The following is a 26,615-nucleotide window of genomic DNA, read 5'->3' on the forward strand; positions in this document are numbered from 1 at the left end:
AAAGGTGATATTAATCTATGGCTACATCCACACTATGTTTTAATTTTAAAATGCACAACCTTTACGTTTACACCTATAGTATCCACTCTCATGATATTTTGACATGTACAAGTAATATAACATCTCATGTTTACTTTAAACGCAGTTTAAACACAGATTATGTACATTGACATCTTAATCTGCACAGTAACATGTTAACATCTTAACCTGCACAGTAACAGCGTAAGCTCTTAACCTGTACAGTAACATGTTAACACTTCTTAACCTGCACAGTATCATGTTAAAACATGATTAATTGATTCAATGGATGGAGTCAGATGACAATAATTATAGATCTAGACAGCCTTGAAAAGTCATGTCCATGGATCGAATGGGATATCTTTATAAATTGTATCATAAATGTTGTATTTCTTGTGTATTTTCATCACATCCAGAGTTATATTTGTAGTCAAGGAGTAGGAGGACACATTCAGTTGTATTATTATCCATGGGATCTTGCTTATAATGGTGATATTGCCTATTAAATGTAGAATATGTACCTGGCGAGGGTAAAAATATTATGTTTTCCTTCATTGTATCTCCATTTACTCTGGAATGGTAATATATGTGGGTTTACTTACTGGATTCACATGTCCTAGCTTGTTACCTATCAAAGGAGACCAGAAACAGTATAGGCCTTAAATGGTTCAGGAGCTATAAGATGGTACCCGTGGCCCAAATTTGGGGCCCTGGCTCACGGCCTATTAGGGGTGGGATGCCGAAGAGGTCCCAGCACTAATGACTGCATGAGAGACAGAGCTATCAGTCATGTCCATGAGATAGAACCTGTCGAAAGGGCCAGATGAAGCCGCAGTGCACGGTTGTCCCCGACGCCGAAATAGCGTTCGAGGTACGCAGTGAGCTACTGGAGCTCCCCGGCTTCTGTGATTAATGTGATTGACCAGCGTTAATGTGACCAGCGTTGCTAATATGAACCAAAGGCTTTAATATGGCGCGTTCTGGCAACTGTGATTAACCGTGTTGAATGGGGGTCTGAACCAAGCGAGGACCTCATGCGCATGCGCGGCGAGCACCTGGGCGAAGGAAAAGGAAATGCGCATTGCTTACCGGCGAATGGGGAAGAATGCGGAAGCGCTCTTGCACTCTTCGGCTGGGATTAATATAGACGCTGCCCGTTGCCATCCTGTTTCCCCTTCACCCCTTTGTATCTCATACGATATAGCAAGAGATGTTATGTTCAGTTACAAATTAATATTTCATATCGTATACACGACGAGTGTGACATGAAGTGCTACATTCAGAAAGGGAAAAAAGCCCTAGTCGGAAACGTTCAGTATTCTGATGTGGCATTTCAAAATAAAAGCCCTCGAAAATGTTATATAAATTTACCTCAACTTTCAGATTATAATTTAAAGGAAAGCACCCATAGTTCAAGGCCAACACCTCAGAGTGTCACCCAGAAACTTTCAGTACATTCTGATGTGGCATTTCAAAATAAAAGCCCTCTAAAATGTTATATAAATTTACCTCAATTTTCAGATTATAATTGAAAGGAAAGCACCCAAAATTCAAGACCAATTCCACTTCAGAGTTGTAATGGAACACCTCAGAGTGTCACCCAGAAACGTTCAGTACATTCTGATGTGGCATTTCAAAATAAAAGCCCTCGAAAATGTTATATAAATTTACCTCAACTTTCAGATTATAATTTAAAGGAAAGCACCCAAAGTTCAAGACCAATTCCACTTCAGAGTTGTAATGGCACACCTCAGAGTGTCACCCAGAAACTTTCAGTACATTCTGATGTGGCTTTTCAAAATAAAAGCCCTAGAAAATGTTACTTTCAGATTATAATTTAAAGGAAAGCACCCAAAGTTCAAGACCAATTCCACTTCGAGTTGTAATGGAACACCTCAGAGTGTCACCCAGAAACTTTCAGTACATTTGTTTGAATCTTAAAAATAACAATTGTACTGAATTCCTTGGGTCAAACTTGTTTGGGAAAATGTTTTAATTTGTCTCTATATGTTGTTAACTTCAAAAGTTATGCTGTTTTCTTTTTCTTATCTTTCAGGTTTTGGTTCAGGATAGGTGTAATAAAGGGTTAAAAATAAACCCCATGGGACATTATTCCAACCTGTTACCTGTCAGAATCTTAAAATAGACACTTCAAGGATTAATAAAAAACAGGTGGTGAAAAAAAATCCACCCTAAGTATGCAGGTGGACCTATGTTTCCATTCTAGACTATAGTGGCTGTTCTGTATAGTTTAGGAGCCTAATACTGCTCTTCTAATTTAAGGCTCACAATGACCTGTAACAATGAAATAGTATAGGCATATTATACATTTCCTGAATCCTTATGGTCCTGAGAGTGTTGTAGATATTGTATTTTGTTGCTCGTAGATGACACAAGGCTAAAAGATAGTATATCATTTAGGCGAAAATCGTGTAAAAATGTGTGTTGACTGTTCAAAGAGCTCCAGTGACCTCTATATTGGTCAGAAAGATTCACATCTTAGCTTGAATGAAAGATGACATAGTCCCCTTTATGAGAAATGATACCAAACACAATATTGTGAAACATTGACAGATGTCCTCTACGTGAGTCTGAACAGGATATGCGCCAGCATCTGAAATGCAATTTCCTGAGGGGGTGGGTATACTTCATGACTTGATAATTATGATAAAGCTACCACTCTGGAATGGCTATCATACCAAAATATCATCTACAGACAGAGATCTTTGAAAAAATTATATGTAAGTTTATTCACCCTGAGTGGCACCGACAAGTGAAATTTTGGCCTCTGGCCCATGAACTAATATGAGCATATCTATCTTTCACATCAGATGGTTGGAATGGCCAGGTAGTCACAGTCATCCCCTGTCTAATGATTGATCTGATATATGATGAAGTTTGATCTATGATCTTGTTGAGATTGGTTGACTTGGCCCTCCAAACTTTGAGCTCCCTCTGTAGAGTTTGATTTTCCAAGACAATGTCCCTTAAGGATACCCTTTGAGGAACCATCAACAATTTTCCTTTGTCATCTGGAGATATATCTACTGAATTGCCCAGCTCAGATTCAAGTTTCCTACGAATGTGCTTCCTTGTAGAATCTTGCCTGAGTGTAACTCCACCAGATAGCATGAAATATTCCAGTTTAAGTCACAAAGAAGTGACTTGAGTTGTACAATCATCTTGTTAAGATAAGATAAGATATTCCTTTATTGATCTCCTTGGGGGAAATTCAGGCATCATAGCAGCATGGGGGAGGGGAGGTACAGGTAGTAAAAAGCAGTGTAAACAATATAACATATCAATATGCTTAACATAACATAATTAACTCTGGACATATGCATAATGGTCAACAAGGTGCGAGGTGAGGGTATGTATGCCCTCTCAGTTATATTTGACCTACAATAATAGTTACAATATATAATCTAATCCAATAATCTAAATGTAATCGAATATATAGTCTGAAAAAAGCTAAATGCTAAATATATGCAATATATAATCTAATAATCATATAATCTAAATTTAATCTAATATATAATCTAAGAATGCTAAAAGTTAAATATATGATCTGATGAAGTATACAGTATTCACATAAGGTGCGGTATGCATAAGGTAGTAGTATTGTCCTTTTAGGTTCCTAGTAGTTGGATGTCTGGCAGCAGTCCCTGCCCACTGTTGTGGAGCCTGATGGCCGCTGGTATGAAGGACTGGCCGAGGCAGTTAGTTGAGTGTCGGGGGGGGGTATGAGTCTGTGACTGAACGTGCTTCTCATCTTGACTAGCTCGTCGTAGAGGGGGTGGGAGGGGTTCTCCAGGATAGCAGCCAGCTTCCTTCTCATCCCCCTCTCTGCCACCACCTCCTGTTGGGTATGATATCAGTTCTGATATAGTTGAAAAGGTCTTTATAGGCTTCCCTTTCAATCCTTTTATACAGTTCATCACCATCTGTTTCTTCATCATTCTCTGCTTGTTGCTGCTAGAATCTTTTCATCTCCCTTTTGGGTTGCACATTCTCGTGGTGTTTGGTCAGCTCTGAGTTGTACAGCTTGTGTACGCTTTTCATGCATCTGGGAGCCCTTTAGAACCTTCTTCATCTTATCTAAAAAGAAAAATGCTGATTTTATCATACACGCTTGCTTCTGATGAAGATCTCCTCCTTGGCCTTTTGATGTCTCACCAGCTTCATCAGTAATGCTTTATTTGAAGTCTCTCTTCATGGTGAATAGGCTTCGGCATTTTCGGTGATAGTAGATTCAATTTCTTGGGACTTCTTTTTCTCCCAAGTTCTTTCGCAACATCTAAAATAGGGACATACTTTCTCACTTTGGCTGCTTCAATAATGTTTTCCAGGATGCATAGTCTTGAGGACTAATTAAATGGTCATCATCTTCTTTTGATGTGTTCTGGTGTATGATACACTGTTTCTTAATATAATCTGTGTGTATGGCTCTCCATTCTGATGCAAATTTATTCAGCTACTCCAGAACCAAATCTACTCTACTCGTCTCTCTCACCATAGTACCTGAAACAAAAACAAAGAAAAATGAATCACTAACATTGCTGATGAAAAAAATCACCTGCTGCAAAGGTGATATTAATCTATGGCTACATCCACACTATGTTTTAATTTTAAAATGCACAACCTTTACGTTTACACCTATAGTATCCACTCTCATGATATTTTGACATGTACAAGTAATATAACATCTCATGTTTACTTTAAACGCAGTTTAAACACAGATTATGTACATTGACATCTTAATCTGCACAGTAACATGTTAACATCTTAACCTGCACAGTAACAGCGTAAGCTCTTAACCTGTACAGTAACATGTTAACACTTCTTAACCTGCACAGTATCATGTTAAAACATGATTAATTGATTCAATGGATGGAGTCAGATGACAATAATTATAGATCTAGACAGCCTTGAAAAGTCATGTCCATGGATCGAATGGGATATCTTTATAAATTGTATCATAAATGTTGTATTTCTTGTGTATTTTCATCACATCCAGAGTTATATTTGTAGTCAAGGAGTAGGAGGACACATTCAGTTGTATTATTATCCATGGGATCTTGCTTATAATGGTGATATTGCCTATTAAATGTAGAATATGTACCTGGCGAGGGTAAAAATATTATGTTTTCCTTCATTGTATCTCCATTTACTCTGGAATGGTAATATATGTGGGTTTACTTACTGGATTCACATGTCCTAGCTTGTTACCTATCAAAGGAGACCAGAAACAGTATAGGCCTTAAATGGTTCAGGAGCTATAAGATGGTACCCGTGGCCCAAATTTGGGGCCCTGGCTCACGGCCTATTAGGGGTGGGATGCCGAAGAGGTCCCAGCACTAATGACTGCATGAGAGACAGAGCTATCAGTCATGTCCATGAGATAGAACCTGTCGAAAGGGCCAGATGAAGCCGCAGTGCTTATGTCCTCCACCGAGACCCCTCTAAGCTGGGCAGCAGAGGCTGCCACTCCACAGGTGGAATATATGTCCAGCCAAGGTCTAATAGAGGGCAATGCCCTCGCACAACCAATGTGACAAGCGTTGTTTGGACAGCACCTTACCCTTGTTAGGGCCACCATGACAAACAAACAGTTGGCTGGTAGCCCTGAAGTCCTGTGTGTGCTTGAGATATATCACAAGCGCATGAATGGGACACAATAGGTGAGGGGGAGGGTGAAAAGGCTTTAGCACAATATCCCTGGAGCGAAAAGAGCTCCGGATATTTTTTGGCACGAAGGCTAGATTGGGCCTTCGTACCTGGTACCTGTATAGATAGACACTCGGGCCGAATCGAAAGAGCGCATAATTCACCCACGCATTTAGCGGAGGTGATTGCCAGGAGAAACGCTGTCTTGAAAGACAGCTGATTCAACGGCGCACGCTCAAGAGGTTCAAAAGGGGCACCCAAAAGTCTCACCAGGACTAATTGGAGGTCCCAGCTTGGGGACAAAGTATGTTTAACAGGCTTAAGACGCCGTGCGCCCAGCAGAAAACGTTTTACAAGAGGGTGGCTGAATAGTGGTTTGCCCTCAAAGCCTATGTGACATGAAGATATAGCCGTGGCATATACCTTTACTTTTACACTGTGACCCTGCAATGGTATTACTACCATCCAAATTACGAGTGCTCCAAACACCGCTGCCTCTGTTAGGACACGTAGTCTGGACGGGGAGAGCACAAACGTAATACCCGGCATGGCGAGGGTGGGGCTGGGGGAACCCGCACAGTGTCACAACGTCGTTATGATGTGGCCGGAGGTTCCCTCTCTGACGAGCGGAGTCAGGGAGACTCGCTCCGTCATTATGCTGTTGTCTCTGGGATGCACTGTGTACACAGGCGCCGATATGAGAAGAAAATACAACACTCACCCAGGACCTGAGTATGGCCCGCAGCCATGAGGTGATTTGTCGGGCCGCTTACGTTTTCTGGCAGGGATAGTAGCGCGACCCAACGCCAGAGGGGGAACAGAGCCCCTATTTTTATATAGAATACTAGGGGATGAACAAAGAGCTTTGCTAGACACCCAGGGCTTGACGTTGACACCTGCCCACCTGCCAGGGCTAGTGAAAATGCTGAGTGGCTAGTGACTTTGGAAAACCACTAGCCACAGTGGCTAGTGAGCCAAAAAGTTAACGTCAAGCCCTGCATAGGTGTGTCAATGATAATGTTCACAGCGTTTGGAGCAACAATGTAATTGCTAGGTTCAACACAACTCTTCCACATCTACACCCTCCATCTTGTCCCAGTCAGCCGTTGCCCCAACTGGAGCTCCTTTTGCGGCTGAGTCACTGGTCGCAGGCAGTAGTAAACAATGGAGTCAACAGTCAGAAGCACAGTTGTACAGTTGGCGTGTAGCAGTATGATTACAATGATACTGTCCCCAGCAGGGGTTAGTGAAGAAGAAATTACCTATATTTATTACTTTTTGGGTGGGGGTGCGAGTGCGGGGATTTTTGGCTAGTGAAAATGCTGAGTGGCTAGTGACTTTGGAAAACCACTAGCCACAGTGGCTAGTGAGCCAAAAAGTTAACGTCAAGCCCTGTAGACACCGCAGAATGAAGGCGCTGGTCTAATCCCCGGGGGGATCCGTGCACTTCATATTTGCATAGACCTATGCCCGCCCGGGTCTGTCGGTATTTTGGGCCCCTCTTCTCTGTTCTATTTTGCACTTCGCGCACCAGGGTGCCCTGGGCAGGGGTCATAACACCGCCGGTCAGAGGTCTCGCAGCAGCCGCTGACGAGACAGGGCTCTCCCCTCTGGTTGTGGGGCATGGGGCGATGTGGGAAGCCTGGGTCTCATAGGCCGCCGACATCTCCTCCGCGAATAAACCAAACAGCCCATCCTCGGAGAGGGGGGCCATGAGAGGAGTCTTCCTCTCTTCCTCCAGGGATGACTGCTCTAGCCACAGATGTCTGTCTGTGCATCAAGGTTGTAAGCGTCGTCACCTTCCCAGAGGCCATAGCTTGCACATAAAAGCAGCTAGTTGAGCGATGTTAGTCGCTGCTGCCAGGTTCTGTACCGTGGGCCACGGGACGGATATTGGGTTGGAGCATAGCTTGTCATGCCAATTGTCTGCGCTCCGCCCTCTCTCCGTCCAGTAGCCCCAGAGACGTGGTCTCTCCTCTGTTTATCACGACTCAGCTCAGGTATTTAGTAAGGACCATGCCCTTTCACTTCCCCCTCACCGGCCTTATGACTGTCCCATCGACCTCCTTCCCGGGGCGGCCCTCCCCACGGAGCGGCTGTATAATCTCTCGGTCCCGGAGAAGGAGGCGATGCGTAACTATGTTTCCGAATCCTTAGCCTCAGGCATTATAAGACCATCGTTGTTAGGGTTTGTATGTTCCAGACTCACCAGAGCAACCGCCGACGGGCAACTCAAAAAACGAGGGTCCATGGAAAGGGAGAGAGCGCACAGAAATCCTCCCCGGGGAAACAAGGGAGCGACGCGACGTCTCACACCAGAGATGCGGCAGTACCCAGCCCTCACAATCGTCTTGCCCCCTTGCGGCAGGCTTCTTCTTTGTGGCGAATAAGGATGGCAGCCTGAGGCCCTGTATTGATTTTCATATGTTGAACGACATCACGGTTAAGAATAAGTACCTACTCCCACTTCCCAGTTCCACTTTCGAGCCACTGACTCACGCCCGGCTGTTCACTAAATTAGATCTTAGGAATGCCTTCAAGGCAGTTCATCGTGGAGGTGGATGCGTCCAACTCTGGCTTAGGAGCCGTCCTCTCCCAGCAGGAAGACCAGAGGATCCACCCCTGCACCTACTACTCCCGACATTATGACCTGGCCGAGAGGAACTATGATGTGGGCAACAAGGAGCTTCTGGCGGTCCACAACGCCCTAAAGGAGTGGAGACATTGGCTGGAGGGAGCAAAGCTGCCGTTCCTTGTTTGGTCAGACCACAAGAATTGGACCTACATGCGAACGGCGAAGAGGCTGAACTCCAGGCAGGTGCGCTGGGCCCTTTTCTTCAGCCGTCACAATCACCTACCGCCCGGGATCCAAGAACGTCCGGGCTGACGCTCTCTCCCGACAGTTCTCTGAGGAGAGCTCTGCGGTCCCGGGGGCCCTGGACACTATCCTTCCCCCAGCCCCGGGCGGTGGGAGTCATCACCTGGGTCGTCGAGTCGGAGGTAAGAAGGGCCCAGCTTACCCAGCCGGATCCAGGTAATATAATGGACCCAGACACCGGCTGTTCGTTCCCACCGCTGTCCGGCCGCAGTTCCTAGAGTGGGGTCACTCTAGCCAGTTCGCCTGCCATCCTGGAGTACACCGGACTGCCGAGTTTGTCAGCTGGCGGTTCTGGTGGCCCACTCTCTTGGGGGACAGAAGGGAGCTTAGAGAGTGCCACAAAATGAACGGCCTTGGAAAACCGGTCAACGATGGTCAGGATGGTGTCCTTACCACGGGACAAGGGAAGGCCCGTCACGAAGCCTAGGGCAATGTGTGACCAGGGCCGACTGGGTATTGGTAGGGGAGTTCATAGGAGCCTCTACCACCTGCTCCCGTAGCAAGGCCTCCCACCACCCACCGGCAGGCCTCCTACCAATCCCCAGTCGGCCCAGTATATTTCTATTAAATCTGGTTTATTTATTATGTTTCCTGTCTGTCTGTCCCGGGGTACTGCCACTTTTGACTACTTGGTTCGACCGTAACAGTGGACCTCAAATAACAAAAGTCTTTCCTGTGTTTTTGAGTCTCAAAGAGATGACGGAAGTAGTAGTAGTAGTAGTAGTAGTAGTAGTAGTAGTAGTAGTAGTAGTAGTAGTAGTAGTAGTAGTAGTAGTAGTAGTATTCAGTCATCACACACAATACAATATGCACAATCATTCAATGATCTTTTATTTGGCAGTGACTGAAAAGGTACAGACTGAAGCATAATGCTTATACATGCCTGTCCTATATTCTTAACAAAATGAAGACTCCAAAACAGTATTCTAAAAGAAAAGATCAAAAAAGAATGATTCACATTTGTAATCATCAAAAATAGCTATACAAACCAATTTCTTAAAAACCAAAAGCGAATTACTCATTCTTAAATGTATATCAGCATTGTTCCACAAGTTAACCCCAACAATAGAAATACATCTCCTTTTAATGCCTTTCTTAGCTTTTTGAACAGCAAATTTACAAATGTCTCTCAAATCATATTTTCTTTCATGTATTGAAAAAAACCTTTGCTCACCGTCCGGGAGTAACTTTGATTTAGCTCTGTACATTATTTGCATAATTGTATAATAAACCAAATCATTAAATTGCATAACATGAGACTTTATAAACAGTGGATTTGTGTGGTCATATTAACCAGCCTTACGACACACAATGGAATTCCCCGTTGTGTCAACAATCACACCTGGAGACATGTTTGTCCCAAAATAGCAATACCTTGTCTTATAGGGACTGCTACCTTCAATGAGCCGTAATTAACATTAAGTCAATGAAGTTATTTTCTGCTGATCCACCACTGCCATAGGCTTCCATTGTATCTGAAAATGTGTATAAATGAAAGTCACCACATCTGACTAAAAAAGCCATGCTAACATCTGTTGTGCATTTTCCTGAAAAGTTGAGTTCCCCCCCCTGGAAAGTAGACACCATGGTGCCTTAATATGGTCTAAAAGGGAAGATTGTATCATATCACAATGGCCAAACTTTTCAGAAAACAAGTGACACATAAGATTGACAAGATTTGAGAGTTATATCAGAGAGGGTTTATATGACGTCTTCCTGTCCAGCTTCGCATTTGTGGTACTTTCAAAAACACTGGCATTTACCACAAAATAAATTAAAATAAAACAAGGACTAGAGAAATACACTTAACTTTATTTCAAAATGTTGACACCTTACAGTTACAACATACATGCAAACAACACGTAAATCGTCCCTGCTTTTTTTCTGGCAGTTTCAGACATTGATCCCTGCCTCTCTGGGTTTCATGGTTACAATGAATGCAATTGACGTGTAATAACTCGTTTAATAGCCATGTGTAACAGTGCACTTTGCCAGCACAATGTTTATTATGCACTCCACTCTACATTACAGTGAAATCTCGGGAAATAAATACATACAATGTACATTCATTAAAAGGCATCTATTAGACAAGGCTTGTGTAAAAAATAGATTTATGTAATTCAATAAGTATGATGATTGCACAAGATTTGATATTAACGGCCCCCCGGTTCAATGATGATACTTTTCCATAAAAGAGCCATCCTCTCCCAGAGTCCATTTGAGATGCTTGGAGCGTTTCAAAAGAATAATAAAAAGAAAAGACACCTCTATTGTCCTCGAGCGGATTCAGCCTCTCTTTGATCCTATTTTGCGGTAAAGGATCATGGAGACGATCATGGCACAGACCTAGGAGAAAACAACAGACACAGTAAAGGATCAAGGAGACGATCATGGCACAGATAGGAGAAAACAACAGACACAGTAAAGCAGGGGTGGCCAACCAGTCAGAGACTAAGAGCCACAAAAAAATTACTGTGGTACCACAAAGAGCCACACCATATACCAGCGTTTCTCAACCTTTTTTTTCAGTCACGGCACCCTTCATGTGTTTATAGGTCTCACCCTCTGGCCTCTGAAGTTGCTAATGTCTTTTTTATTTGGGCCTCACAGGGTTAAAAGTACCCTGTGAGACCCACGGTTGCAAAATTACAAAATCACTTTTAGCCATTTAAAAAAATAATGTTTATTTAAAAAATGTTAAAGGGGAACTATTTTACTATTTCTTTCACTATTTGGGCACTTTTACACAATTCCTGTGAGTCTATGGAACACCTAGTTTTTTTTTTTTTTAAATGCATTGTTTTGTATTTCTAATCAAGTACTAAAAACCGCATTTTTCTACCTCAAGCCGTTTTGAGGCTGGGCTCCAACCACTGTGTGCCAACTGCCACATCAACTGCCACATTATAATGCAGCTGAGAAATCTCTGACATCACAGATATGCACATTTTCAGATGACTCAGTTCAGTGAGGGTGAATATTGTGAGAGGAGAATTGGAAGAATTCGCCAATATGAGAATTAGAGACATATATCCTATTAATATAAGTCCACATAGCTAAGAAACAATGGTAAACACTGAAAAAAGCCATTTATAAGATAGTTCCCCTTTAAGCACATGTATAGTCAATTGGTCCTGTTGTTCAGCCTCACAATGCTATTTGATAGTAAATGTGTTTATATGTCCCACCCTCTGGCCTCTGAAGTTGCTAATTTCTTTTTAATTTGGGCCTCACAGGGTTAACCTCTAAAGCCCGAGATATACAGTAAAAGTGTATATTTTCAGCATTATGTTTGTTTACCAATTATTTTAACTGTTATTAGTGAAATATAAGATTATAGAAATCTCAGGGCATTGAGTCGGAAACCGGCGCATATTGACAGGAGGAAGTGGCACAGCCAAAAGTGAGTGTAGTCTTTTGAAGGAAGAGACTCAGGGCTTTCAAATTTCGAAAAACTACCCTACCCAGCTCACACCAGCCCCTGTCAATCATCTGACTTCTGGATTTACTTTTTAATTTCTCTTATTTTTTGGGATTATCTCCCACAAACCTGAACGTTATTGCCATAAAACAGAACGCAGTTAGTTTCTCTACCTTTCTGTGAATGTCTTGCAAAAAACGGTGTTGCAATATGATGAAGAATGGTGGAGAAATTTACATTATAAAAAAGATGGCAGAATTCAGTACTGTATCTACAAAACCTTCTGTTTAATCATCTTCCCTTTATTCATTTGCTTAGATTTTTCAGGTCTGGTCAATTTTAGCATGGTGTTATTTACAGTCAAAGATATATTTTTTTTTAAATAGAATTGATATTCTCCTTTGGTTCATTACAATTTACTCAAGCCTAGTAACAGACACACTATTTCTGACACTGATCCATATATGTCCCTAGATTCAGATACCAAGAACATGCAAATGGACCATTTAAAAAAAAATTGTAAATGTTTATTCTACGTCCTTATGGAATGAGTGACATAAAAAAAAAAAGTAAAAAAAAAAAAAAAGTAAAAAAAATTTTTTTTTTTTTTTTTTTTTTTGGATGGAAGAGCCGCACATTGACGGGCAAAGAGCCGCATGCGGCTCGCGAGCCGCGGGTTGGCCACCCCTGCAGTAAAGGATCAAGGAGACGATCATGGCACAGACCTAGGAGAAAACAACAGACATGATATAGCGATCAGATCAGAACTGACACACGTGAGAAGTGGACCATATGGTATCTTAGTGGTAGTTCAGATCCATGATTCTAGAACTTTACTCTTGATAGAATCTTGACAGAACCTTCTGTCCTGTGTCTCTCACCCACTCTGTCTCCCTCCCTCCCAGCCTTCCTACTGTCTCGATATTCATATATATGTATATTATAAATAATTATATTTAAAGAATTATAATTATAAGACATTTAAAATAATAATAATACAAATCAAATGAAAATATAAATACTGAGGGGAGTGGACAGCATAAAAAGGCAGTGCTGTGGATATGATGACTCATCCAGAGACCATATCATGACTCCATCATGTACAGCATTGTTGATTCTACTCGATAGCTACGCCCATATTCGCTCTGGTGTAAACAAAATGTGAAAACAATGGACACACTGTATTCTATCTATCTTCTGAGTTGTATGCGTCCTTCTACATACTATAGGGCAGGGGTGGCCAACCCGCGGCTCGCGAGCCGCATGCGGCTCTTTGCCCGTCAATGTGCGGCTCTTCCATCCATAAAAAAAAAAAAAAAAAAAAAAAAATTACTTTTTTTTTTTTTTTACTTTTTTTTTTTATGTCACTCATTCCATAAGGACGTAGAATAAACATTTACATTTTTTTTTTAAATGGTCCATTTGCATGTTCTTGGTATCTGAATCTAGGGACATATATGGATCAGTGTCAGAAATAGTGTGTCTGTTACTAGGCTTGAGTAAATTGTAATGAACCAAAGGAGAATATCAATTCTATTTAAAAAAAAATATATCTTTGACTGTAAATAACACCATGCTAAAATTGACCAGACCTGAAAAATCTAAGCAAATGAATAAAGGGAAGATGATTAAACAGAAGGTTTTGTAGATACAGTACTGAATTCTGCCATCTTTTTTATAATGTAAATTTCTCCACCATTCTTCATCATATTGCAACACCGTTTTTTGCAAGACATTCACAGAAAGGTAGAGAAACTAACTGCGTTCTGTTTTATGGCAATAACGTTCAGGTTTGTGGGAGATAATCCCAAAAAATAAGAGAAATTAAAAAGTAAATCCAGAAGTCAGATGATTGACAGGGGCTGGTGTGAGCTGGGTAGGGTAGTTTTTCGAAATTTGAAAGCCCTGAGTCTCTTCCTTCAAAAGACTACACTCACTTTTGGCTGTGCCACTTCCTCCTGTCAATATGCGCCGGTTTCCGACTCAATGCCCTGAGATTTCTATAATCTTATATTTCACTAATAACAGTTAAAATAATTGGTAAACAAACATAATGCTGAAAATATACACTTTTACTGTATATCTCGGGCTTTAGAGGTTAACCCTGTGAGGCCCAAATTAAAAAGAAATTAGCAACTTCAGAGGCCAGAGGGTGGGACATATAAACACATTAATCAAATAGCATTGTGAGGCTGAACAACAGGACCAATTGACTATACATGTGCTTAAAGGGGAACTATCTTATAAATGGCTTTTTTCAGTGTTTACCATTGTTTCTTAGCTATGTGGACTTATATTAATAGGATATATGTCTCTAATTCTCATATTGGCGAATTCTTCCAATTCTCCTCTCACAATATTCACCCTCACTGAACTGAGTCATCTGAAAATGTGCATATCTGTGATGTCAGAGATTTCTCAGCTGCATTATAATGTGGCAGTTGATGTGGCAGTTGGCACACAGTGGTTGGAGCCCAGCCTCAAAACGGCTTGAGGTAGAAAAATGCGGTTTTTAGTACTTGATTAGAAATACAAAACAATGCATTTAAAAAAAAAAAAAACTAGGTGTTCCATAGACTCACAGGAATTGTGTAAAAGTGCCCAAATAGTGAAAGAAATAGTAAAATAGTTCCCCTTTAACATTTTTTAAATAAACATTATTTTTTTAAATGGCTAAAAGTGATTTTGTAATTTTGCAACCGTGGGTCTCACAGGGTACTTTTAACCCTGTGAGGCCCAAATAAAAAAGACATTAGCAACTTCAGAGGCCAGAGGGTGAGACCTATAAACACATGAAGGGTGCCGTGACTGAAAAAAAAGGTTGAGAAACGCTGGTATATGGTGTGGCTCTTTGTGGTACCACAGTAATTTTTTTGTGGCTCTTAGTCTCTGACTGGTTGGCCACCCCTGCTATAGGGAATAAACACTCTTGGGAGTAAAGAATACAGTCTATAGTATGTAAAAAAAATAAAATAAAAAATAAAAATTGTTTACAGTTTATTTTCCTCAAAATAAAACAAAATATTATTTTTATATTCAGAGTAAATTAGATTAATTACATTACTGTTTATATATATTTTTTATCATATCTCTAAATTCAGATCTATTGCCTATATTTATGTCTTTCTACTATTACCCTGCCCATACCTATACCCCCCCCCCCCCCCCCCATAATGCTATGGTGCCCAAATTTCCACAAGGGCATCAATAAACGTAATAAATCTTATCTTATCTTAACCCATACAAACAAGAAAATGAGAGTAATACTTAGTCCACCACCAGGCTTACCTCTAGAGCGGCGATCCCGAGTGCGACGGCTGCGATAACGGTTGAGTTGTCATCGATCAGTGTCTGGATCCTTGGGTAGCAGCCAACGACAGTCTGAAGAGGACAAACAGAACAGTGAGTGTGGTAGGATGGACATCAGGACAGTCTGGAGAGGACACACAGAACAGTGAGGGTGGTAGGATGGACAGCTAAAACCCGCCCCAACTTCCCACCATAGACTAAAAACACACCTCTTCAATCAATATCTGAAATTCTAAAAAAGAAAAAGAAAAAACCTTCTTACTGTCTTTTACTATTATATACCTTACCACTATGTACACTGTTACAGTTACTATCCTTATACTACTACCTTATACTAATATGGCTATGCTACTATGCACTTGATACTATTTGGCAAACAATAGCACTGACCCTTAGCTGCCTGGTGACATTTTGTTCACAATCTGTAAGTCGCTTTGGATAAAAGCGTCAGCTAAATAACTAAATATAAATCATGCCAAAGACTATCAAGGCTTAGTTACAATACTTTAGTACTGTTTTGGGGGATTTGTACTTTACTCAAGTATTATTAGGTTTGTATACTTGTACTTTTACTCAATTACATTTCAGAGAGAGAAAAAAATACTTTTTACTCCTTACATTTAAAATGCAGTAGTACAAAGTACAACAACAAAGTACAAAGTACAAAGTAAAAATCTTGCAGGTCCAACTATTTTAATTAGTATATTTGTTTCTCTGGCCGAACTAACGTTAACGTTATTAATCCTGCGGCCGCACTTTATTTTAAAAAAGCCAATCAAATCCCCATCAATGGAAAATGAACCCGCCCATACCCATGCTGATTGGTCCTTGTGCAAGACTAGAAAGCGGGATCTTTGATTAAACACCTGCTATCAGAAGAATAGACATTCAGAAAAAAAGTTTTTACTTAATTGACTTAATACTAAGTCAATTTAAAAGTAGAAACTTTTTGACTTTTACTCAAGTGTGTTTTTAGCCAGATACTCTGACTTCTACTTGAGTAAGATTTTGAGACTTTTTACACCCCTGATCTAGATACTTGGTTTCTGTGATGCTCAGAACTCATACCTTTGCGCCAGCAGCTGCTGCAGCTGCAGAATCACAAGTAGAGTTAGTGTCCAGGCAACACTGGTGCGGGACGAGGCCGGAGGAGCTCGTGTAATATGGAGAGTCTTCGAAGTCTGTGTAGTTGTAGAATCCACAGCATTGAAGCTAAAGAGGGCATAAAGAGAATTCATATGACACAAAGGCAACAGGAGGTGCAGGTATTGCCGGTAGTGTGAGAGCCGCTCCCCTCTTGTCCAGCAGAACGTCATACCGTGTCCATAGTAGTGTTCCAGAGACCCGTGATGTCCTCGTTCTTCCCATAATCCTTCTTGATGTTCGCAACTGCTTTGGTGCCCAGCTTGTTAATCAACTCCTCTGCCTGAAATGTAAACACAGAATCCTTTCTCGTTTGAATCCAATCGAGACTTTTACACTGAATGTTTTCTGTGGAGTTCTCTTTCTTCCAACATGGCCGCATGTAACCACTGGTAACCACTTTCGAGAGAAACCGCCTAACTCCTGTGCAGCGGGTAAAACATTGGAAGAGTAAAAATGCTTGTCGATATGTTTCACATTTATAAACACATAGCAACTGTTGTTTTGCGCATAGCAACTGCTGTGTCTTCCAACATGGAGGAAGAATGGGCATTCTACACATTCCTTGAAAGGCCTCTATTCTTTTGTTTTCCTTGCAACCAAGCCAGCTGATGACTTACCAAGGGTTTGAACACCAGGATGACCACTGCTCCTGCCACCTCTGCGATGAAGATCACCAATAGGATTATAAAGAACTAGTTGGAACACAGGGAGGCAGAGACAATACAATGTATTATTAGGAGTTGCATCGACTAATAACAAGCAATGAATATACCATATATATATTTTATATATTTAGAACCAATGTAGAGGCTGAATTTGAAGATGTAGGCCTCTAGCCTGCATGGTACGGCTGTTTGAGATGCCATTCAGTCCCTCATTCAGTCATTGAAAGGAACACACCAACGTTTTCTCCAGAGTCAGACAAGAAGATAGATACCAATTTCTTCTCTGTGCGTTCAGTAGAAAGCTATCTGTAAGCTGCAAGCGTAGCCTAGCTTAGCACAACTGAATGGAAGCGGATATGGACCATATCATAGACGCCTGCGCAATAGAGCACTCAAAGCAGCTGCTCCCCCACTATTGAACTTGGGGGAGCAAACGTGTCCCTTTGCTCCCTCACTTTTTGATCATATAAAAATTAGATATACCCCCCCCCCCAATATATAAATCTAACCATAACTACGTAATTTCAATCAAATTAATAATACGCAATGACACTTAATAGCAAGTTTTTAAGTTTCCAAAGATTGCGACCCCCCCCCTGCCCCATATGGTTTGATCCAGTGCCTCCCACTCCCAGCAGACCGTGGCGCGGCGCACAGCGTTGCAGCCTCCAGGTGTAATAAGGTGGTGGCCAGGCAGCGTGAACACTTTAGGCACAGCCAGGCTTTTCCACTAAGTAAGTTGTTCAAACAAACTTTTATGTTAGACATGTCTTTACTATTGAATGGTAAAACTTCTACCACGCAATACAATAAAAGTGTTTCACGTCCCGAAATGCCATCTGGTCATACCGTAAATCCTCTAATAATAATAATAATAATAATAATAATAATAATAATAATAATAATAATAATAATAATAATAATAACAACGTTTCTCTCTAGCTAGCTAACGTTGTCATATTATCTAGATATGTGGTGTCAGCTGGATGACATGACTTTGTTTGCAAAATACATTCGCTATCTATATGGCAGACGAGCAGGGCCGGATTAACGACGGCCGCGGCCCGTGGGCCTCTAGTGATGAGGGGCCTCAACATTTTTTTTTTTTTACTTTTTTTTTTTTAGATCGATGTCATGACTGTGCATTGCAGACTCAGGGAGGAGGCAGAGAAGGAGAGAAAGAGACACAAGAGTTACAGGTAATGGAAATATATATTTTTTCTCTTTCTTATTAAAAACTTGGCCTATTTGAAAGGAGATTGATTTAATAAAAATAAATGAGCGAAAAATCAATATACAGTATATATACAGTATATATATATATATTAATATATTATTATTATTATAGTAATTGGCTATCATACTGCAATATAAACTGAGTTTTATAGTGAAAAGAGCAGCTTTATTGGTCAAGATTGAAGGCTCTATATTGCAGGAAATTGCACGTACAGGTTCATTAAATTAAATAAAAAAATGCCGTGGAGGGGGTCGTGCCAGACTCCCTCCAAACCACCCATTGCCTGTCCCAAAAAACAAACAAAAAGAAATTTAATAAAAAAATTTAAAATTTAAAATTTAAAAAAATTAAAAAAGAATTGCACCTCCACTTTCAACTATAACTAGTATCCATGTCTGCTGGATACTAGCCTAGCTTAAAACTTCGGGAGAGGTATTTTTGGCCAACAGCTAGACAGTTGGTCCGTATCTGCTTCCATTCATTTGTGCTAAGCTAGGCTAAACTTGCAGCCTGGTAGGTTTCTACTGAACGCACAGAATTGGTATCTATCTTTTTATCTGACTCTGGAGAAGACGGTAAGCTCATTTCCCATAATGTTGGCATGTTCCTTTAACCTCAACGCAAATCCTGGCAAGTGAATTTTTTTTTTGCACTCGACTAGTAAACGAGAACATAGATCCAAAGCATTCCTTCTCGCAGATTGACCTGGTCTTACAGAAAGTGCCATGTCTGTGAGCCGCCACTAGGAGCAGATTGATTAGCCGTCCGTGAGTGAGTGAGTGAGTGAGTGAGTGAGTGAGTGAGTGAGTGAGTGAGTGAGTGAGTGAGTGAGTGAGTGAGTGAGTGAGTGAGTGAGTGAGTGAGTGAGTGAATGAGTGAGTGAGTGAATGAGTGAGTGAGTGAGTGAGTGAGTGAGTGAGTGAGTGAGTGAGTGAGTGAGTGAGTGAGTGAGTGAGTGAGTGAGTGAGTGAGTGAGTGAGTGAGTGAGTGATCAAGTAAGTGATCGTTTGTCTATGAGGTGCTTTGCATAAACGCTGATATCAATCTCGTCCGAGGCTCATAGAAAATGTGCAACAGCAACCTACCAGAAGCAGCATACACCTGCTCTCCTTGATGGCTCCACAGCAGCCCAGGAAGCCGATGATGAGCAGCACGGCCCCCACTGCGATCAGCAGGTAGCCCACGTTCAGCAGCTGGCTGAGCTCTGAGGGCGCGTCCTCGAGGTTCTCCAGGAGCCCCAGGATGGAACCACTGTCCACCTTCACCCAGATCCCTATGCCCAGGATGGCAGCACCCGCCACCTGGAGGGGGTAGAAGGGTGGAGGTGTGGTGAGGAAGGATTCCGTTATGTTCATTCCGAAGTTTTCAAGTTCAAGTTTTCAAGTTTGTTTATTAATTATCACAATAAAATACACATACTTTACGGTGAAATGCTTGGTTCTGTTTGAGCCCCTCAGAGTGTGCTTCATACAGTAAAAAAAATTAAAGTAAGTAAGAAAGTAAGTAAAAAGTAAGTAAAAAAGTAAGTAAAGAGGAATATACAATATACAGTACAATATACAATCTAAAGTACAACCTAGGTACAATCTAAGTACAGTGAGTAAAAATGAGTAAACAGTGAGGTACAATGCAGAAAATGAGGTACAACACTTTGAGGTAAGGTGCAAATGCAAATGAGGTATGAATGTAGTGCAAATCTCTTAACACTTGTGCCGACGACGCAAATTGTCGTTTTATTTTTTTATTATCGATCTGAATTCATATTTCATCAACCGAGTCTCCCGTTGGTACAGCAGCCCCTCTAGGAGCTCCGATGGGAAAATACCGCCCCCTATCATCTATCCCTGTGTAACTGCAGGCCATTCGATTATACTGGTGGATGTGTGTGGGGGGAGCCTACTGGTTCCACTATGCTGGCGAGCCGTCTGATCAGTGATCGTGAGATGGAAATATATATGGAATATATATTTACAGCAGCCAATAATCAGTCAATAAACGTGATCGATATTTGGAATGGCGATCAGGAATTGGAATAATCTTTTTGGAGAACATCTGATCTAAGGTAAGGAATCTATGTTACCAGTCTTGGGGTAATCGGAGCTGTTTTTACCTATATCTCAGCGTGTCCCGTATGTGTGTGTGTGTGTGTGATGTTGAGGAAATGAGGTAATCGATTTCTCAGCTCGCTTCTATAGCGTGCATAAGTACCCATATACTATCGATAATCTATCGTTTATTTGAAAACGATTCATAAATAGGCAGACAAATGACAACGTGTCTAGTGTATTCGAGAATATTCCAATAAATGCCGTTTATGAGGGAATCTTTCTATTTTCCGGAAATGTTCGAGAAAACGATAGCTTTTCGAAATGCTATAAAAAGGATATGAACCGATTAAAAAACAATCAGTTTCGACAATGTTGACTGCAAACAAGTCATTGATAAGCGACGGGCAGATTAGACACATAGCCATAATTTAAAACATAGATTATGCGTTTTTAACGCTAACATTGAAGTGGGTGGCGGCATTCAAGGGGGTAAAAAGGAAAACACGGCCAACATTGAAAGTGTTAAATATGAATGTAAATGTAGTGTTAAAGTGTGTTGTGGAAATTATTCTAAGAGAAGAAACGATGAGCTGTAGTAATTCAGATCGAGTCGAGTTCTAAAGTGAGTGTTAAGGTGAGTGTTTGTTTAAAAGTGAGTGTGTGCATGTGGATGTGTGTGCAATGAGTGTAGAATAGATGATGGGTTGTTACATGGAGTCATTGAGCATCCTGAAGGTTATTGAAGGTTCCATCAATAACATGAGCTACTCTCTCTCCCAAAGCCAGACACCAGAGAAGTAAGACTCACATTTGTTACGTCATCAGGTATAAAGTGAGCAATCTGTGGTGCTGAATTTCCCCTCGAGATCAATAAAGTACTTCTATTCTATTCTATTCCATAAGGCTGGAGCTGCTCCACTGACAATGAATGGGAGACTGATTTTGAGCTTTATTCTATAGTAATGTTCTCAGTTCTGAGACAGAAAATGTACCTATGAGCTCTCAGTGTCATGAATGAATGAATGAATGAAAACTTTATTTAACAGATTGCAGAATGGGTACAATACAGTACGGCTCAATACATACAATTGTTAAGGGGATGCAGACCTGAGAAAGACGTTTGTCTTGTTTCCATCAGGGTCCCCCATTTTCAATTCATATAGACTCATCGCTGACAACTTTCCCAAGTCATTGTCTATGAAGCAGCTTCAGACTTTATACCTGATCAGACATCACAAACTCTAGTTTTGGGAGATGATGAGAGAGATGTTTGTGTTCACTAATATTTATGGACCGTCTTTGGACCACAGGAATAACATATATGAATAGTTCCCCTTTAAGATATTTCTTTCATATAGAGATGGTATATCTGTTCAGTGAATAACTACCCGCTAGTTTGTATACTTTAGTTGTTGGACAACTGTGTTAAATAAACAAAGCAGATTTTCAGGACGTAGATATAGATCTCTGGTTGGATGACAAACTTATTTCCATTGTACTGTACTGTGCTGTATAATGACAATACATTTTAATCTAATCGAATCTAATGTAATGAGGGCTGCCCAAACTTCTTTTAAGGGTGAAGGACCTAAATGTAACACCGTGGGGTAAAATAGTGTGACTGGACATTGAGCATTTAATGAATGTAACGAGTAAATAACAAGTGTCTTAGGTGTAATGTCAGTGTGTTTGTAGCTTGTAATAGTCAATGTAAAAAAATCTCCTCAAATTGCATCAAAATAAACCATGAACAGAATATCTAATCATTCTCTGGAACCCATTGGAGGGCCAAAAGTAATGTTATGGAGGGCAGAATTTGGCCCGCGGTCCCCTAAATGTTTATTACTACAATGTGTGGCTTGTGTCCTCCTCTCTTCTATCTCAAGGTCATTCCTGCCCACAAAACACACTCACTCCTTTTATACTTGTTTAAGACACAGTAAAATCCTCCTCATGTTCATGGCTTACCGTACTGTACAGTATGTCATAAACTAATACAGTCGCCCCTGTCCTTCACTTATGTGTTCTCATAACTTTACCACATTGTAAATTACTGTACAAATACATAGCAATAAAGAAACATACATGAGATGGCAGTTTTCATTGGGAACGGGTGAACTGCACCATCAGTTGTTTCTCATTTCACATGAAACCCCTCAGATTTACGAAGACAATGCCATTGAAGACTTACAAACATAATGCCATTGAATACTTACAAACATAATACCATTGAAGACTTACAAAGACAATGCCATTGAAGACTTACAAACATAATACCATTGAAGACTTACAAAGACAATATTGAAGACTTAAAAAGATAATGCCATTGAATATTTACAAAGATAATGCCATTGAAGACTTACAAACATAATGCCATTGAAGATTTACAAAGAAAATGCCATTGAAGACTTACAAACATAATACAATTGAATACTTACAAAGATAATACCATTGAAGGCAAACATCATGATTTTGAGGAATCCAAAACATCCCATTTTTGCTGTGGGCTTTTCTACCTGTAAAATGAGAGAGAGGGGGGGGAGAGAGAGAGAGAGAGAGAGAGAGAGAGAGAGAGAGAGAGAGAGAGAGAGAGAGAGAGAGAGAGAGAGAGAGAGGGGGGAGAGAGAAAGAGAGAGAGAGGAGAGAAAAGGATAGAGAGATAGAGGGAGAGAGGCAGAGGAGAAAGAGAGACAGAGTTTCAGTTTAGTTTATTTTTCTTTGAACACATTAACCACTGATTTTCAACATGCATATCGTGAAGGACATTCAACAGCGACTGCTTGAACCCAAATGACAGATGATTGGCTGAGAGAGATAGATAAAAAGAAAATGGTTGGCGCTGCCTTGCTTGATTTTACTGCAGCTTTTCATATCATTGATCACAAATTCTTACTTAAAAAAACTTGAATGAACTTGAACATTATCTTGGATTCAAACTTATTTAGCAAACTGGAAACAAATAGTTTTTTGTTATGGGAGTTACTCAGATGTTAACACGGTAAGTCCTAAATAAGTCCTATATTTCAATGTATGCGGATGATTCAACGATTTACACATCAGCCTCTACAGCCAATTCATTAAATACGGTCCAAAAGCAGAGTTGCAATCAGGGGTTGAATGGATAAAGAATAATAAACTAGTTCTAAACATATCAAAGACAAGTAGCATAATTTTCAGTTCAAACCATACTCTGAGTACGAACCCAGTCTTGAAACCTTTAATAAGTGATGAGGTAATTGATCAAGTCCAGGAGACTAAACTCCTAGTAACATTAGACAGTAAATTGTCATGGTCATAACATATAAACAATCTAGTGGTGAAAAGGGAGGTATTGCTGTTGTTAAAAGATGTGCTCATTTGTTACCACTAAATTATATCAAACAGCAGCACATATAGCGCTTAGCTGTGAGTACAGAACTAATGTTGCAGAAATGCACAATTGTTTAACTTGGTTACTTGTCAAAAATAAGTTACTCTACTCACTCCTTGTATTCACTAGGAGTATTCTTGTTACAAATATCCCCTCAATTCTGTATAACAATTTATTTATCTATAAGTCTTGACAGACACGACCATTCCACTAGACATGCTTCTGCAATCTGCACAAGGTTTTACACTTCCAAAAGTAAGGTAAAATGCAATGAAGCAAACTGTCATGTTCCGAGGTATGCAGGAATGGAAATCTCTTCCCAGACATGTTACGCAGGAGAATAATAAAGGTAGTTTCAGAATCTTGGTAAAACACCATTTTCAATGAGAGAAATTGACATTACCTAATAGATATTATAGGTGTGTACATAAATGATAAGGAGATAGGGATATGTAAATGAAAATGTATGTGTCTGATATGGATACATTATTAGAAGATTGAATAATTGGTTGATATAAAAGTAGATAATATATGAAAAAGCTAAATTGTATATTATGCTGTATTGTATTATGAATTGATTAGGAGTATGTATTGTTGTTCATTTGTCTGTATGCCATGTGAATGTCTGAGTGTATAATGTAAGTCTGTATTCATTCTGTATTTTATGTGTTATGGACCCCAGGAAGAATAATGGGGATCGAAATAAACTTAAACTTTAAAAGGTGTCCGGTAGGCTGAAGCTTTATTACCCTTTAAAAGGTGTCCGGTAGGCTGAGGCCCTAGCGTATTAAACCTACCCTTTTTACATTTGTTATTTTGTACAGATCAATTCAAATGAATACACTGAAATATATATGTATATACAAACAAAATGTATATACATAGTGTTCATACCTCAGCCAATATTTCACTCTCTTCAGTGTAGAACCAGTGTGCATGGTTCTCTTTTCAATTCTACAGGTAAAATATTAGCCATGCAGTCAGTATAAGGAGGAATGTAAATGAGTCAAACTACTTGTGGATTTGTACATACTGTACCCACACCTGACACTGACTCATTTGTTAATTGCTATGTACAGTAATCCGTCACTTTGCAACATGAAAACTAAGGTCCCTGCATAATAGGGAGGTGTTGTTTCCCGCACAGTCCACCCCACTTGAAATTGCAATGTATTCTCAATTGCAATGTCTACACAATGGCCGTGACGTGTATTAGGCGACAGCACTGAACGACAGACAAGTTCCACTGGTAAGTGTAGTTCTTTTTTAACAACAAATTAAACAACCTTTTTAACTTTATTTCAACCAAAAATGAACAGTAATATTAGTGATAGAAGGGAACTCATTTTGTGCAAAAATGGAAAGCTTGCCAATGTTCATGAGGCAGAATTATTACAATAGCGGATAATACATTTTCCCAATGATAAATCCCTATACGGGTGGACCGTGCGGGAAACTAAAGTGACGTCAGACTACACCTCCCTATGGAATGCATTTCCTGAGAACATTATAGGTTAGCAGCTGATTCAATGACTGAAGCCACTTCTCAAGTAGCATTTTTATATTGACTTGCATTTTTGTCATCATGCCTAATTGATTGAATAATACGAGTGTTGTCTTATTTTTACATGTTTCTTACAGAACTTCCTTTTTTTATCAACTTTTTCTCCTCCTATTTTTCTGTATTTTGTCTCCCATCCCAATTTTAGTCGTTATGCCAATTCCCCCCCTCCCCTTCCTGGTCGTTGCACGCATTTGCCCCCCACTTGCCGGTCTAGGGAGCCCTGAAGTCTATCACATGCTTCCTCCGATACATGTGGAGACAGCCAGCAGCATCTTTTCACCTGACAAAGAGGACTCTCACTGGGGAAGTGTAACGCGTGGGAGGATCACACTACCTCCCCCAGTTCCCTCCCTCGCTGTGCAGGCGCCCTGACCGACCTGTAGGAGTCGCTGTTTACCACGACCAGGACCCACCCCACCGGCTTTCCACCTGCTGACACTGCCAATTCAGGGTTCCCACACTTGCTTTGACATTTTTTTCCATGCTACCTCCTGATTTTCCAGGTACCATATTGAGTGATGATCTATTAAGGCCCCTGAAGCTTTCCGCCCCCATCCGTGCCCCCCTCCCCTCACACACACAACCCCCTAGGACACCTGACTACTTACTTGATTTAAAAGATGTGCCAGTCAAGGCTACATTGTAAATGCTTAGAGATTATGTCTTATTGATAATATCAATGCATGAAATAATGCAACAAGCTGTAGATGAAAAACTATTTATTGAACTGGAACTTTGAAACACATGAGCACTGGGATTGATATATGTTCTCTCTTCCACTCCTCTCCTATCTCATCCTGTCCTCTTCTCTCCACACCTCCCCTCTTGTGTCTGCTCCCGTCTTCTCTTCCTACTCTTCTCAACTCCTCTCCACTCCCTTTTCCTGTCATCCTCTACTCTCTTCTCCTCCTCTTTCATCTTCGCCCCTCTTCTCTTCCTCCTCCCTCTTTCCTTTATTTATTAGTCTTATTAGATTATGAGTCTTACGTAGAAGGGGTAGTATGCCTACTCTTCTTTTGTAAATCAAACTAATTAACCTAAAATGGAAAACATAAGGCTGGTTCCCCTGTGGTTCCTCAGTACAGCAACCCCACTAGTAAGCTTAGCTTAACAGTATAGATGTATAGAATCAGTCTAGGCATGATCAATGATTTTTCAAAAATGTCTCACCCCAAATGTTCATATTTAGTAGTATAATCTTTTTTAAGAAGAAAAACGGAAAATCACAAAATAGCTAAAAGTAGATATAAGAATGAATGTTTGTTTGTTTGTTTGTTTGTTTGTTTATTAAC

The 26,615-nt window shown here is 40.5% G+C and overlaps 1 protein-coding gene across 1 annotated transcript in view; it reads right to left on the reverse strand.

Moving 5' to 3' along the window:
- Window positions 1–10,576: 10,576 nt before the first annotated feature.
- The window catches only part of tspan34b (tetraspanin 34b), a 28,236-nt gene continuing 12,197 nt past the window's right edge, over window positions 10,577–26,615 (reverse strand). Inside the window, exons 2-8 of the mRNA XM_084329472.1 lie at window positions 22,828–22,905; window positions 19,427–19,642; window positions 17,057–17,131; window positions 16,612–16,719; window positions 16,362–16,505; window positions 15,273–15,365; window positions 10,577–10,909 (exon numbers count right to left, since the gene is read on the reverse strand). Of these exons, the coding sequence (XP_084185598.1) occupies window positions 10,850–10,909; window positions 15,273–15,365; window positions 16,362–16,505; window positions 16,612–16,719; window positions 17,057–17,131; window positions 19,427–19,642; window positions 22,828–22,884 (753 nt within the window). The 5' untranslated portion in view covers window positions 22,885–22,905 and the 3' untranslated portion in view covers window positions 10,577–10,849. The remainder of the gene's footprint in view (window positions 10,910–15,272; window positions 15,366–16,361; window positions 16,506–16,611; window positions 16,720–17,056; window positions 17,132–19,426; window positions 19,643–22,827; window positions 22,906–26,615) is intronic.

This window comes from Notolepis coatsorum (genome assembly GCF_963971535.1).
Source record: "Notolepis coatsorum genome assembly, chromosome: 14".
Classification (NCBI taxonomy): Eukaryota; Metazoa; Chordata; class Actinopteri; order Aulopiformes; family Paralepididae; genus Notolepis; species Notolepis coatsorum.